Source organism: Meriones unguiculatus, chromosome X, assembly GCF_030254825.1.
Source record: "Meriones unguiculatus strain TT.TT164.6M chromosome X, Bangor_MerUng_6.1, whole genome shotgun sequence".
Lineage (NCBI taxonomy): Eukaryota > Metazoa > Chordata > Mammalia > Rodentia > Muridae > Meriones > Meriones unguiculatus.
Genome location: NC_083369.1, coordinates 65305102 through 65320873, shown reverse-complemented (window position 1 = coordinate 65320873; position 15772 = coordinate 65305102). Strand labels below are relative to the sequence as shown.

The 15772-nt window shown below is 38.5% G+C and overlaps 1 protein-coding gene across 1 annotated transcript in view; it reads left to right on the top strand.

Moving 5' to 3' along the window:
* Positions 1 to 15772, top strand: part of Gucy2f (guanylate cyclase 2F, retinal) — a 131515-nt gene that overhangs the window by 38726 nt on the left and 77017 nt on the right. Inside the window, exons 3-4 of the mRNA XM_060374654.1 lie at positions 9020 to 9374; positions 10724 to 10808. Of these exons, the coding sequence (XP_060230637.1) occupies positions 9020 to 9374; positions 10724 to 10808 (440 nt within the window). The remainder of the gene's footprint in view (positions 1 to 9019; positions 9375 to 10723; positions 10809 to 15772) is intronic.

The following is a 15772-nucleotide window of genomic DNA, read 5'->3' as shown; positions in this document are numbered from 1 at the left end:
AAGGAAATGTTTTGTATTTTTTGAGATCTGCATTTGGTTAAAGTTTTGAAAATGGAACTCAAGGACTCAGAGAACTCTTATTTCTTTGAAAATATCAGAACTTCTTTGAAGCTCATCTTTATTTATTTTTTCCTTAGTTCTTCATTTTTCATCTTTCTTTGTTCTGATCATTGTATGTATTATTAGAAGCTTTGCTTGGATATGTAGCAATGGGATTGTCTGCCTAGAATTAAGAATGAAGCTCTAAACAGCAGACTTGATGGGAGGTGTATTGCCATGTGGGCTTTTACAGAGAAGAGTTGGCTAATCACGTGTTGTTCAATTTTATTTTGTTTGTTTTTGACTAATAACTGTTAAGACTTGACTCTTGGTTTGGTAACTGTTTTCAGAGAAGAAACTTAGAATTCTTCACTGACAGGATCTGGCCACAAATTTGATTGAGAGAAACTGATTCTCACTATCAGTCTCATGAGTATATTAATTTCATCACTGTTTTTATTTTTTTCCCCATCTCAATTCCAAGTTTCTTTGTTTCCACTGTTTTGGTTCTGGAGCTTGTGTGAATCAATGTAATATATTTTTTTCTTGTTTTTTTCCTGAGGTCTGTCTGTTCTCAGTAGGTGTCACGACTATGTATTCTTTCTAAATATCTAAGTATTCCTTCCTCAGATCTTCAAAGATCTTTCTCTCATTAATGCTTTGCCTCACCCCCACTAGCATATTGTTGAACAACTTAAACTGCTACTCCTTTCTAGCACTCTAAGTAAGCATGGCTGCTTGCTGCTTATCAATACTTCCTCTGAAGATAGTTAAGTTTGATTGGTCTCCACACTGCAAAATCAGTCACCACTCCCACTGCAGCCTTCTCTCTTCATGTTCTCTGTTTCAGGCTTGCAGGGCCTTTTGATATTAATATGAAACACTGATGTTTTTGTTCCTTCTCCCTGTACCAGGAGGTCCATGGACAAATCATGATGGACAAAAGAAACTACAAAAGGGTACATATAATAATCCTTTGTACTGTTTACCACAAATCTATAATTAATTCAAAAATATTTATTAAGCTCAGATATAGCACATCAGTTAAAAAACTTCCAAGACTACCTTCAGTATACTTAAACTGTATATCTTTTCTTCATTTTAAATTGCACATAATAAAATAATGGTGCCTCTCACAGAACTGTGAGAATGAAATGAGTGAAGACATTAATGAATTTGCCTGGCACTTAATAGCTCCTCAGTAAATGTTAGCCATCATTATTAATAAAGTAGTTATTGTTATTATTACTGTAACCCAGAAACTCTGCAGGGGATGTAATAGGAAAAAATATAAATAGACCTTTGTCCTAATAAAAAGGAATGGTTTCCCCATTTAGGGACATTGAGACAAGAACTGGTCACAGATTCAAGCCTGGAACAAGTGGCATACACACCACATTTTCAAGTTATGTTACCAGAGACAGGAGTCTCTCCTCTTAAATGCAGACAATAGCAGGCACTGTGTATTCAGTGTTTACTCTCTACTAAGCAGTGTGATTAAATGATCCCATTGAATCGTCAACCAACACACAAATTACATGCTAACATCTATATTTTGTGGGTAAGGAAATTAAAGCACAAAACAGTTTCCTCAAGATCATGACAAGTGAAAGACCTGGGATCCCACCCAAGACTGCTACCAGAACCTGACCATAGAAGCACACATCAGGCTTGCTGTACCTTTTTACACTTAGCAAGTGTCTAATACTAATTCTTTAAAAAAATATGTATTTACTTTACAACCAGATCTTAGCTCTCTCCCTTCTCTACTCCCAGTGCCTAGCCTCATTCCTTTATTCCCCAGAGAAGGGGAGCATCCCCCCAGCCCACCATCCCTCCCTAGATCATCAAGTTGCATCAGGACTGAGCAGGTCCTCTTCCCCTGTGGCCTGGTGAGATAGTCCCACTAGGGGGAAGTGATTGAAAAACAGGTAACGGAGTTAAATGTTTACTAAAGGAGAGTAACAGAACCAAGTGACTGATATTTTGATCTGAACATGTTTATTGGATTCTTTTCCTTGGATGTAGGAGGTAGTAAGGCTTTACAAGGATCTGAGAAATGAGAACAGTAAATCAAAATAGAGAGATTTAGGTGTGGGGAACTACTGACAAACTTCCTAATTCAGTTTCAAGGTGATTGAGCAAGGATTATCACTATGTACCTCTATACTTTGGCACAAAATAGACATCTGAATTTAAGTTTTTTTAATTTTTTTAATTTTTATTTTTATTTTTTGAAATTAAGTTTTGATACCTGAATTCTTCTTCTTTTATTGTACTCTGGTGTTTGTTTTAAATGAAATTTTGTTGGCTACAAACACACATTGCTGGAACACACATTTAGGATATTTTCCCCCAAGTGTGCCTTATATGGTTAAGCAAAGAGACTCCTCCCTTAAGAGGCTAGTTGTGAGAAACTCATGCTCCTTATACCATTACCCTAAATATGGGTGCTTGGTGAGGAGATGCTAAGCTGAAGGGAAGATAGTTTGGCTTGGAACATTCTGGAATTCCATCAGACTTCTTTTTAAAATTTATTAATTTATTTATTCACTTTACATCCCGATTGTAGCCCCTTCCCTCCTCTACTCTGTGTCTCACCCTTTCCTCTTTCTCCCTCCCTCATCCCTCCCTTATTTCTCATAAAAGTGGAGCCCCCCAACCCATCCCAGCTTATTAAATCACATCAGGACTAAGTGCATCCTCTTCCACTGAGGCAAGAAAACGCAGCACAGTTAGTGGAACATGATTCAAAGACAATAGGCAACAGAGTCCATATCAGAGACAACTCTGCTCTATTTGCTAGGACACCCACATAAAACCTGAGCTGCCCATCAGCTACATATGTGAAGGGGACATATGTCCAGTCTGATCATGGTCCTTGGTTGATGCTTCAGTCTCGAAAAGCCCTTCTGGGTCCTTGTTAGTTGGCTCTGTTGGTCTTCTTGTGGAGCTCCTGTCCCCTCTGGGTCCTTCTATCTTTCACCCCAACTTTTCCACAAGAGTCCCTATGCTTTGCCTCATGTTTGACTTTAAGTCTCAGCATCTGATTCAATCCGCTGCTGGGTAGGTCCTTTCAGAGGACAACTGTGCTATGTTCCTGGCATAGCAGACTGTTATTAATAGTGTCAGGGGCTGGCTCTCTCCCATGGAGTTGTTCTCAGTTTGGACATTGGTTGGGTATTCCCACAATCTCTGCTCTATCTTTATCCCTGCACACTTCTTTAAAAGATTTCTCGATTTTCACAGTGACCATAGTTGTCTATCTATCTTACTCTATATAAAATTAGAGTATTGTGTTCATGAGTATCATACCAACTGGATCATTTTTTTCACACAGCTTTGGACCAAGTCCAAGGGGTGTGATCATTATTTTTTTAAATTATTTTTTGTAAATTACAGTTTATTCATTTTGTATCCCATTGTAGGATCCTCCCTTATCCCCTCCCAATCCCATCCTCCCTCCCTCATCTCCTCCCATGCTCCTACAGAGTCTAGGGTCAGAGGGAAGGGGAGGAGAACCTCACCTATCAGTGGATCTTGAATAATTTTAAGTATCATTTTAACAACAGAAATTCAATTAACTTTAAGTTTTAATTTTTTGTTTTTTTTATTTTTTTTATTAATTTTACTTTATTCACTTTGTATCCCAGCTGTAGTTCCCTCCATTGTTCCCTCTCAATCTCACCCTCCTCCCCTCATCTCCTCCCATGCCTCTCCTCAAGGCCACTGATGGGGGAGGTCCTTCTCCCCTTCCCTCTGACCCTAGCTTATTAGGTCTCATCAGGATTGGCTGCATTGTCATCCTCTGAGGACTGCTAAGGCTGCTCCCCCCCTCAGGGGGAGGTGATCAAAGAGCCAGCCACTGAGTTCACGTCAGAGATAGTCCCTATTACCATTATTAGGGAACCAAGTTGGACACTGAGATGCTATAGGCTACATCTGTGCAGGGGTTCTAGGTTATCTCCATGCATGGTCCTTGATTGGAGTATCAGTCTCAGAAAAGACCCCTGGGCCCAGATTTTTTGGTTCTGTTGCTTTCCTTGTAGCACTCCTGTCCCCTCCAGGTCTTTCTATCTCCCCCTTCTTTCATAAGTTTCCTTGCACTCTCCCCAAAATTTGGCTATGAGCCTCAGAATCTGCTTTGATACACTGCTGGGTAGAGTCTGTCAGAGGCCCTCTGTGGTAGGTTCCAGTTCTGTTCCCTGTTTTATCCCTCTTCTAATGTCCATCCCATTTGCCTTTCTGAGTGAGGATTGATCATCTTACCCTGTGTCTTCCTTCTTTCTTAGCTTCTTCAGGTGTACAGATTTTAGTATTTTAATCCTATATTATATATCTAATATCCACTTATAAGTGAGTATATACCATGTGTGTCTTTCGGCTTCTGTGATACTTTACTCAGAATAATCTTTTCTAGTTTCCACTATTTGCCTGCAAATTTCATGATTTCTTTGTTTTAATTGCTGAGTAGTATTCCATTGTGTAAATGTACCACAATTGGGACATCTGGGATGTTTCCAGATTCTGGCCATTATGAATAAATTTGCTATGAACCTTGTTGAGCAAATGTCCTCAGTTTATACTTGAGCATATTTTGGATATATGCCTAGGAGTAGTATAGCTGTATCTTGAGGAAGTACTATTCCTAATTGTCTGAGAAAGTGCCATATTGATTTCCAAAGTGGTTGTTCAAGTTTACATTCCCACCAGCAATGAAGGAGGGTTCCCCTTTCTCCACATCCTCTCCAGCATGTGTTGTCACTTGAGTTTTTGATCTTAGTCATTCTGATGTGTGTAAGGTGAAATCTCAGGGTCGTTTTAATTTGTATTTCCCTGGTGACTAAGGACTTTGAGCATTTTTTAAAGTGTTTCTCTGCCATTCTATATTGAGAATTCTGTTTAGTTCTATATCCCATTTTTTAATTAGATTACTCCATTTGTTGCTGTTTAACTTTTTGAGTTCTTTATATATTCTGGATATTAGTCGTCTGTCAGATATAGGGTTGGTGAAGATCCTTTCCCAGTCTGTAGGCTGTCGTTTTGTTCTGATGCCAGTGTCCCTTGCTTTCCAGAAGCTTTTCAATTTCATGAGGTTCCAATTATTGATTAACTTTAAGTTTTAAAAATTTCTTCATGTGCCTAGCTTCTCATTAAAAAGGGATATGGCCATTTTGTCATTCAAGTAATGACTTTTTGAAGAAGTAGGTTTTAATGTATACTTCTGATGACCAAGTTTCTTGGAAGCCATTTTAAGGCCCGCTCAAGCACAGTAAATCTGAAAAGAGGATAATCAACCTTATAGCAGCATAAACTGCTGAAAAATTCAGATGTCACTACTCTTTACTGTGACCTTCTCCAAATCTTTACCATTTCTTAACAGCTTAGAATAGAGTTATCTAAAGTCATAAAACAAAAACCAATGACACATTTCAATTACCATTTGTTTATAAATCACTTATGAGGTTCAGAGATACACAATAGGTAAAAAATATAGCATGACTCATCAATGGTTTTATCACTCTGGACTGCAATGTCAGCAAATTCATCTGTCTGGCAGGTGTTTCTGCCAATTATGTCTTGTGTCTTGTTTTAGTTTTCTATTGCTATGACAAAATACCATGAGCAAGACAGCTTATAGAAGAAAGTATTTCATGGAGCTTACAGTTTAAGGCAATGAGTTTAGGACTCTTGCAGGGAGTATGGCAGCAGGTAGGTGGACATGGTCCTAGATTAGTAGCTGATAGCTCATGTCTGATCCACAGGGATAACAGACAGATCAACTGATAGTAGATAGAGCTCCTGTCATGGGTTTTTGAAATCTCAAACCCAAACCCACCTTCTTGAACAAGGCCACACCCACTCTAACAAGGCCATGCCTCTTAATTCTTTCCAAACATTTCCAACAACTCAGTACCAAATATTTAAACATTTGAGCCCATGGGGACCATTCTCATTCAAACCACCACATTTCTTTTTAGTAAGAGGCCAAGACAGGGCCTTGAAGCATGTCTGATTATCCCTTGTTTCATAGTCCATATTTTAATTATTTGCTATAAATACAACTTGAGAACTTTGGTGATTTATACTAACAGAGCATGCTTTGGACTTTGGATTTATGTCCAATGGAAGGGAACCTTTCCATTGTTAAGGAGCTGAAAGGGTGAAAGAGACCCAAGCCTTCCCATGGACAGTAGGCCAGAGTGACAGCTCCTCTTTTGTAACTGAATACTGCTGGCAAACTTTTTTTCTTAACTTCAAGCCTCTTCTTCATTATACCTTTGTGTCTATGAGGGCAATTACATAAGTTCCCCCCAAACCCCATGTATGCATGTGTGTGTGTGTGTGTGTCTGTCTGTCTGTCCAATATGGAAGAGGCAAGAGAATCCAAAAAAAAAAAAAACAAAAAAACAAACAAACTTCAAATTTCAGTAATCTTAGGGCATTGCTGTCAGCCAGTTGTACCAGAGGGTTACCTAAGAACACAGAGGGCAGGATAGACTAGCCAGCAGAATACACAGTACAGTGTGTCAATTCAGAAGAAGTAGTGTTGTTTTTTAAGAGTTTCAGTGTTTCCTTTTGGTCATAGTAGATAGAGGTAGTTTCTTTCCCAGAAGACTCTATGCCTTTCAAAATAGAATAGTAGTGTTTTTTTCTGCTTTTAGGTGCTTGCTGCCCTATGGGTGTTTAAAAACTAGTTTTGATTTTACTAGTATTGATTTTGTACTCTGCCTTCTTTCCTTCAATTTTTTGTCATAACCTACCAATATCTCTGAAAGTAGCTGGGCTTTTGCAGGAATCCAAAAGGCAACCACTGTCCAGGAAAGCCAACACAGTGGATTATTGAAAATTTCCTTAGGGACCTCTATTTCTAATCTCTTTCTGAAGAGTATGTGTTGGGGCTGGGTAGTGGAGAGAGTTATTTGAAATAGATTGCTGGAGACTGAGACTCAGTAGTCTATAAAAATTGGAAGTATACAGTAACTAGTTAGAAAATGAAAAACACCTATGTAGGTGGAATGGGAGAGATTGGGGTGAAGATTAGTCGGGGTATATTGAAATTTAACATGCAAGTAATATTACTGAAGTAAAGAATTGACTGAGTCTGGAATATAGGAGAAAGGTCTGAACTGGAATCTTGAATCTGAGAGTTAGGGAAGAGATGCATTATTTCAATTCATAAAATCAGAGTGTTCACTAAAGGAGAGAGTGTAGGTAGAAAGGAAGCTAATGACTTTATGGCAATCCAATATGAGGAGAACAGAAAGCTAAAGAAGCAATATAAGGGCCAAACAAAAAAAAAATGTCTCCCTGATAACTTTAGTGTATTGACTAAGTCAAAATTCAAAAATTTTTGGAGGAGTTTAGAACCAGAAGGGACTGTAGCCATTTTTTTTCCAATAAAGAATAATAACCCAAGATACAGGAGCCCTGTATTCTGGTCCTGATTTTATGCTTGAATGAATAAACTTGTTCAATTACTTGGCTTCTCTGAATCTCCCTTTTCTACCTAGAAAGGTATCTAATCAAATGAAATAAAACATTTAAAGGTATCTAATCAAATGACATAAAACATTATGATAGCCATAATTCTATATTATCATTTTATAGAAGACACTGTGTGAGGTAATGTGTAACTCACCCAAACATTCTTTTCTGAGGAACAGTCTATTGCTTCTACAACTTTTAGATACATTAGAATCCCCAGGAAGCTTTTCATAATCCTCATCACTGAGTCCCAAATTTAACCTCTCAATTTGCTGCTATGAGTTTGGTTTTCATATTCTTCCAGTGATGTTACTATGTAGCCATAGCTGACTCATCATATCCATTATAAACAAAGCATGGCGCTGTCGTGTTAGCTACTGCACCTGTCTGCATATTGACTTGTATTTCCAACACAAACACAATTCAATTATATACATGTATTTTTTTTCTCTCTTCCATTAAGCTTGTCACAGGAGGTTAGCTTTGTAGACCTTAGAATATAAAATCAGTGACTATCAGCTTTCCTTAAAGCTTGGTAAAAATGACATGATCATAACCTTCTTGACCTCCATACTCAATCTGAAATGCTAAAGCAGACTATGAGCCCATGACTGTGGGGGCTGCAGCATAGAGGGATTGTTTGATCTTTTTCTTCACCTTTTATAATAAAAGATAAATAGGTTATTCCAAAAATAAGTTACAAGGTTAATGAACAGTACATCATGCATAGTATATAAATGTCATCAACTTTTGAACGCCTGTATAGCAGGCATATTCATACAATTTTCTGTAGCATACACATTGACTTACAATGGCTTTCCACCAAAGCTTTGCAACTTTGCTAGCCAATAGGATGTAGGATTTGCTGACTTAAGCTCAAGGTGTCTAGGGTGTGGATATACATTCAAAACTGAATCCTAGTAGTATTTTCTCTGAGCAGTATATGTCTAATAGACCAGGCATTTTGGACAAAGACAGGGGGCCACAGGCATGGATTGTGGGGACCCATTATTCATAATCTTGTCATCAACACCTACCACTCTAGTAGTGCAAAGAAGTGATTTTACCATTCACTGCACACCAATAACTTACCTAGTAAATTTCCTTTTAACTTCCCTTGTCTAGTTCATGCTTGTTTTTTGTGCTTTTTTTTAACCCCAAATAATTTTTTAGTTGAGTAGTATAAACAGACAGTCTGTATGACTCAGTTGTCTCATTTGATATATATATATATATATTTATATATGTGTGTGTGTGTGTGTGCGTGTGTATGTCTGTATATACATAGATACATACATACATATATAAAGATATGAAGGCTTTAGGGAAGAAAATAGAAAAAAATTTGAGGGAAAAACCAAGCGAATCCTCAGTAATATTTCCCCCCTCTGTTCAGACTTGTGGCATATAATAATGAAGAGAAGCCTGGAATATACTCTGAAATCGCTCTAGGGTGACTAGGGCTCAAGGTAATTGTAATTTTTGAAAATAGGTTTCACCGTTGTTTGGAACCATCTACAATTCAATTTACCTTATCGCACAAGCCATGAATAATGCTATGAAAGAAAATGGATGGGCTAGTGCTGCTAGCCTCGTTCGGCATTCCAGAAACATGCAGTTCTATGGATTCAACCAGGTGATAAGGACAGATTCAAATGGAAATGGAATTTCTGAATATGTAATCTTGGACACCAATGGGAAAGAATGGGAACTCCGTGGCACCTACACTGTGGACATGGAAACTGAATTACTACGGTTCAGAGGGATCCCTATTCACTTTCCTGGTGGCAGACGCACTAGCGCAGATGCAAAATGCTGGTTTGCAGAAGGGAAGATATGCCAAGGAGGTAAGGAATGGGAAATCACTGGTCATTAATTTAGTTCAGTGGGTTATAGGGGTGCATCTTTAAGACAAGGTATATTTCAATATTGAAGCACTCACAAGGGCAGATGTTTGCATTTCTGGTTGCACAAATATCTTGGCACTTTATCTCCTTAATTTAAAATAATAAGAACCACAAGAGACACTTTCCAATCTTAAAGATTTATTCACAATTTAAAAGTAACCCATGACTGGTTCAATCTTTCTCAAAGACATTACTCTTATAAAAGGAAAGTGTTTTCCTCCCCTGACTTTAGTTGCCTGTGGCCTGTGGTTGTTTTCCTCTACTGTAAAGATTACCTGGGTATCCTGTGATAATATTAAAATCCTGTCATTCAGCAACTACCACAGGAATACCATATTAACATCATCTTCTCTCTGAACTGTCATTATATACAATTTTCTGCCTTACAGCATAGCACAAAATCACTTTATAGTGTTTTCTCATGTATTGATTGCATCTCCTCATTCTCTAAATATACTGCTCCTTGAGGGTAGGAACCACAGCTAGTAATTCTGATGTCCCTCACCAGTCCAGCAGTTTGATTGACTAGTAGAACTCTTCTAGCTTTTGGAAGAAGGGAACTTCATCAAGTCTCTGACAGCCAGAGGGTACCTTTAAAAACACCCATCCTATTTTGATTTAGTACTTCTCTACACCTTTTCCAAAACCTGTGCATTTATTTGGGATCAGCTTTGACTATGATTTTATTATAACACGACACATCCAACTGCGTCTTCATTCACCTCATCATGTACTTCTCCCTGAAATATTTGTAATATATTTAACTATTTAGATTTCATAGACACTAATATATATATATACTTATGAAAACACTAATTGTCAGAACCAGACTCTACCTCATTCTTGAATGACAAGTATTATATATTTCATGAGATCTGGGGACTAAGGTAGATTAAGATGGTCTTTTATTTTAAACAACACAACACTTATTCTTCACAGGTAAGTTACCACACCTATTTTGAAGAATTTTATTGTTTTTCAATTTAAATTAATGCACTTAAAGTTTTCCATTTGTAGACCTTTTTCTCCAAAGAAAACATGCTGGTCAGCCTTAATTCATGTGATTTGTTATTGTCAGAGTTGTGAATGGTTTTGCTTTAGAACAGTGGAATTGATTTCTTGTCCATAAAGTCAACAAGACAGACTATGCTGTAGAAAAATGGAATTAGGTTAGGTACATGTGGCTTGATTTTAGACTTGCCAGAAAGCATGAGGTGTTGTTCCATGGTACGCTTATTTACTGCTTTTCCATTTTAATGTTTTTCTTTTCTTTCTCTCCCTTTCAGCAGGTATCGACCCTTCCTTAGTCATGATGGTCTTCTTTGCTTTGCTTATAGCCTTGCTGTCTATCAATGGATTTGCTTATTTTATAAGGTACATTTTTTTGTTCTTTTTGTATATACAAAATACAAGTCCACAATAGCCTTGTTAATATTGATTTCCAAGAAGTCATGTTTCAGTACAATTGCCTCGTTACATGATCCACTGCTTTTCCTTCCCATAGTGATTTACCATCCCTACTGCCCCCATTTAGAGTGAAGTGTTTTTATGATGCTCAGAAAAACGTTTGTAGTTGTCTTGTCAGTGGTAATGTTGCCTATGAGTAGATCTGGCTCTCAATATAATGGTGAAATAAGAGAACTAGGATTTTAAGTCTCTCTATTACTGTTTATCTATGTTCCTTCCCCCAAACCCTCCAGAAATATTAAGGTAGAGGATGGAGTTAGAATATTGTAGTTAGACTTTTAACAGACTCTAAGCTTTACAAATAGTGGTGCTAATTCATAAGTTTGGAGTATCTGGTCCTGCTTGGCCATTCAGTGTATAAAGGCAATAGTTGCTAAGTCTGAAAATCTGAGTTTGAGTCCTCAGATCCACATTTGTGAAACAAGAGAATAGGCTTTCACAAATTATCCTCTGATCAATACATGCATGCTATGGCACATGTGAGCTCAAACTCCCTCTCCTCCATGCACACACATAGTATGCATACACATATTTTAAGAGGTGTAGAGTAGCTTAGTGGAAAAGATTGATGTTGATGTTTCTTTTTTGTTTGATATTTGAGACAGGGTTTTTATATATAGACCTGGTTATCCTTGAACTTGCTCTGTAGTCTAGGCTGGCCTTGAACTCACAGAGATCCACCTGCCTCTGCCTCCAAGAACACTGGGATAAAATAAATGTGCTACAACCACTAGGCTATGGATAAGACTGAATACTGAGTTTGGCTCCTAGCACTCACATCAGGTAGCTCACCACTGAACTATAACTCCAGTTACAGGGAATCTGATGCCCTCATCTGGCTTCTACAGGCACTGCACTTATGCAGACAGCCATATGTACACACATGTATACATATAATTAAAAATAAAATCTTAAAACAAGATAATAATAAAAATTAAATAAGCAAAATCACTTACCTCGGTGTCTGATTTATATTAGGCACTCAACAAGTGGAAGTAGTTAAGTCCTTTGCAGGTATGCTGGCTTCTCCTACTAATTGTTGAAAACCCAGGATCTTCTTTTGGACATCTGTGTTTCTTGTCCACTGTATCACAATCTGGATTTCTCCTGTTCTTCTTCCTTGGATAAAAACTACCCTTTGTATTCATCAACATCATAGTTATCATCAAGTCAGTCTTCCTTCCTCAAATCTCTTAAAATGTGGTCCACTAATTTGATGACCTGTTTTGTTTTTTTTTTTTTTTTTCAATGCAGTTTATTCAGGAACATTGAACAATCCTCGGACCCCGGGGAAAGCCAGCCCACAGCTTAAATAGCCTCTGGGTAGCCAACCCAGGCATGCCACGGGGGCAATGCAGATAGGTCCACATACATGGAAGCAAGCCAGATCCTCGGCCTTAGCCAAATGTGGAGTTGTTCGTGACAGAGAGCACTCACCATCGGGAAGGTGGAAGGCGGAAACCAGCTCCATCTTTAAGGCATAGCATTCCGCAGTTCTCTACAGTTCCCCCTTTTTGTTTTAGACGCATCAGGCAAGAGTAGAGGTCTGATCTCTGATATTAGAAATAAATTGGGACTTTGTACAGATGTTCATTTAGGTGTCATCCACCCAAAGAGCATCAGACCCGTCCGATACCTTTTTCTCAGAGGCGGGACCTGGGGCATCAACCCGCATGCAATCAGACATGCTCTTCTCTGGGTCGAAAGTGGCTGACCCTGAGTGCAGTGCTTAGCCTCGCATCCTGAGCATAACATTTTAGCTTTTTATGGTATCCAACCATGCTTGGGGAGAATGTCCAGCTTCAATGGCTGTAAAGGCCTGAATGATCATGGCTGCATCACACTGTTGTGAGACTCTAATCTTGCATATATACCACAGGCAAACCAAGGAGACCAACACCAGAAGGCCTGCTAACACTCCCATGCCCGCCCATTCCTTCAGATGATTCATGGCTGCAGCAATCCATGTTGATAATCCTGTGGCTAGTCCTGCGTCCACTCCGGTAGAATTTACTGTGACAATGGCCACTCTCAGCTGCTCCATCGTAGTATCGAATTCTCCAGTCCAATTACCTAAAATATAGCTCGACAATTGTTTAGACAGATTTGCAGCGCAGGAAAAATTCTCATGTTGTATGCTAGTGACACAAAGTCCAGCATACTTTCATTGACAGCCAGGTTGAGCGATTTGCCATAGGGTATCAATTTGCTCCTGCAAGAGGTCAATCCTCTGATTGAACACCATCAAGCTTCCTTTTAGTTGAGCATTAATTCTTTTATGTACAACTAAGGCATGAGCTACATTGGCTAAATGATTATTCAGGGTCTGAGCAGTCTGCCCAGTATGACTCATGGCTAATGCCCTGGTGGTAGCTCCAACAGCCGTCAATGAGATGGTAGTAACAATGGTGGCTGTAGTTCCAAGATCCCTTTTCTGTCTGAAGAGAGTCTTGATGACCTGTTTTTAAGACTGGTATGAATGTCACTTAATCTGAAAGTCCTTTCTTATGACCTTTGTATTTTAAGAGTTGGATTGTGTCCATATGAGAGTAATTTGGGGAAAATGAAAAATGAAGTAGGTCTCTCTTTTTCACCTCGCTGTCTCTTTGTAAGGGTAGGTCCAACAATAATATGGTTTGGACTTAATGGGAGTGGAGCTTTTTTGGTGAGTTCCAAGACAAAATGTGTAGAGTGTATGAATTTGGACAAGCCATTTAACCTTGCTTGGCAATGGTTTTGTCATTTGTACTGTGAAGGAATAAAAGTAGATGACTCTGATGAGTCCTTCCAGCTTTGCTGTTTTAATGAGCTCACAAAAAAGAGATCTAAACAAGCAAAACAGGTGTTCATCTTCCTGTTTAATATGTTTGTATCAACATGAAAAAGCATTATCCAATTCCTCTCACATCACCGCTGTATTAAAAAGTTGATTGGCACACATAAAAGATGAGGCAAGTACGAACTGTTAAAACACACTCAATAAAGAGATTGTTTAAATGGAGTTTTTCTTCTAACTTCGGTATCTTGGACATGTCATTGCTAAGAATAGAAATTTAATATCCTTTCCACGCTGCCAAATAATTGAATATTTAATTAGCATCCTTAGGTACTCAGCAGAAATAAATGACAGACAATACCCCTCCCCTGAGAGATTTTAGGATTTATAGGATCTTTCTAGCCAACATCTTGACCTATCATGGCAAGATAGGAAATGGACATACAGTCAGCTGCTTATATTACTCTTCAACATTCTCAAATGATAATTCTTGCTGGTCTTTTAAACTGAATGGATTGGTACTCTGGACTTTGAGTGAGTCCAACCCTTTAATCATTGGGAAGAAAAGGAAAATAGAAAAAAAGGCAGACCCACAAAGGTGGAGGGAATTGATTGGAGCTTGTGAGCTGAAGGACAACGAAGACTGCAGAGGAAAATGATTGGAGAGGGACATGATTAGAGAGGAAAATGATTGGAAAGGAAAATGAGTTTGAGGCAATTGGTACTTCAAGTGGTCACAGAAAACTCAGAGATGGAAGAGAGGCATATCATTTCCCAGAGTCACTTTGTCCTTGGTTCCTAGCTAACAAAGCATAAAAGATGCCCCCTCTTCTCTGCTTTCCTCCCCCTCTCTACCCACCATGGCTGCAATCAGAAGAGCCGAGCAGCTGATGAGTTTCTGTAATAGATGATTACTTGCAGGAGAGTTCCTTCCTTTTCTGTGTGTTTTGATTGTTTAAGTTGTTTTTTTCTCCAGAAAGAAAGCCATGCAAAGAACCTATCCACCCCAAAACAAAGGATTCTTTGAACTTCTCTTTTCTCTCTACCCCTCTGAACCAGATTGTATTGCCTTTCTGTAAAGCTCTTCCAAGCTTTGTAATACTAACGACGATAATGATGAGTCCTGATACTTTCCCAGTACTTCATGCTTTTCAGAGCACTTCCACTTACATTATCTCATTTGATTTTCAAAACAACTCTCTAAAACAGGTAATGTAAGGACTATTATTCAGCTAGACAAGTGATAGTGAGACATGAAAAGGTTAAATTATTTATACAAGGTCGCCTGCACCTGGCTAATTAATGACAGAATCAGTACTGCCCTCTCCCAATTGGGAGTCCAATTTGCTTCTACTAGATTGTATTTTTGAAGCACAACGATTTTACACGTGTGCCTGTTTTAAGACAATTTTCTACAAGTATGAAACAGATATGTTAGGCAGTGATGTTTTACTTTGCCGAAAGATTCGTGTGCTCTACCCAAAAAGTCACTACAGGGGTCTTTTAATTTTCTCTGCTGGGGAGCAGCTTCCACTATGATGAGGGACTTATTTGTTGGCAGACAATTAGAAACACATTATATGTTTGTTTCCATACCAGTGAAGTCAGAGAACAATTGACTGAGTTGCTGGTACTTAGAGCTACAGTGATGTTACAGAAGCCTCCTTAGACAAGCTTGGCAAAGAAATTTGATATAGTGTTTTGTTTGTTTGTTTGTTTTTCTCTCACCCTGGCTCTTGCAGTGAACACATTGCATTATTGAATTGTGAGAAAACAATGTCAGTGTAGCTTTCAGCAGAATGAGAAAGCTGGAGAGAGAGAGAGAGAGAGAGAGAGAGAGAGAGAGAGAGAGAGAGAGAGAGAGAGAGAGAACCACACAGACTAAGGTCTCTTCTTGATCCTGTTTACCTGGTAGACCCACCTGACTTTGTGAGGTACACCTCATACACTTTTATGTCTCTATTAATTGATTTGTATAAAATAATTACACTGACTGCAAATTAATGGCCATGTTTGGAAAAGTCATGTTTAAACTGTGTCTGTAATGCAATAAGAGACTAATTCAGTAAAAGGAAGAAAAAAATAATCCCAGTCA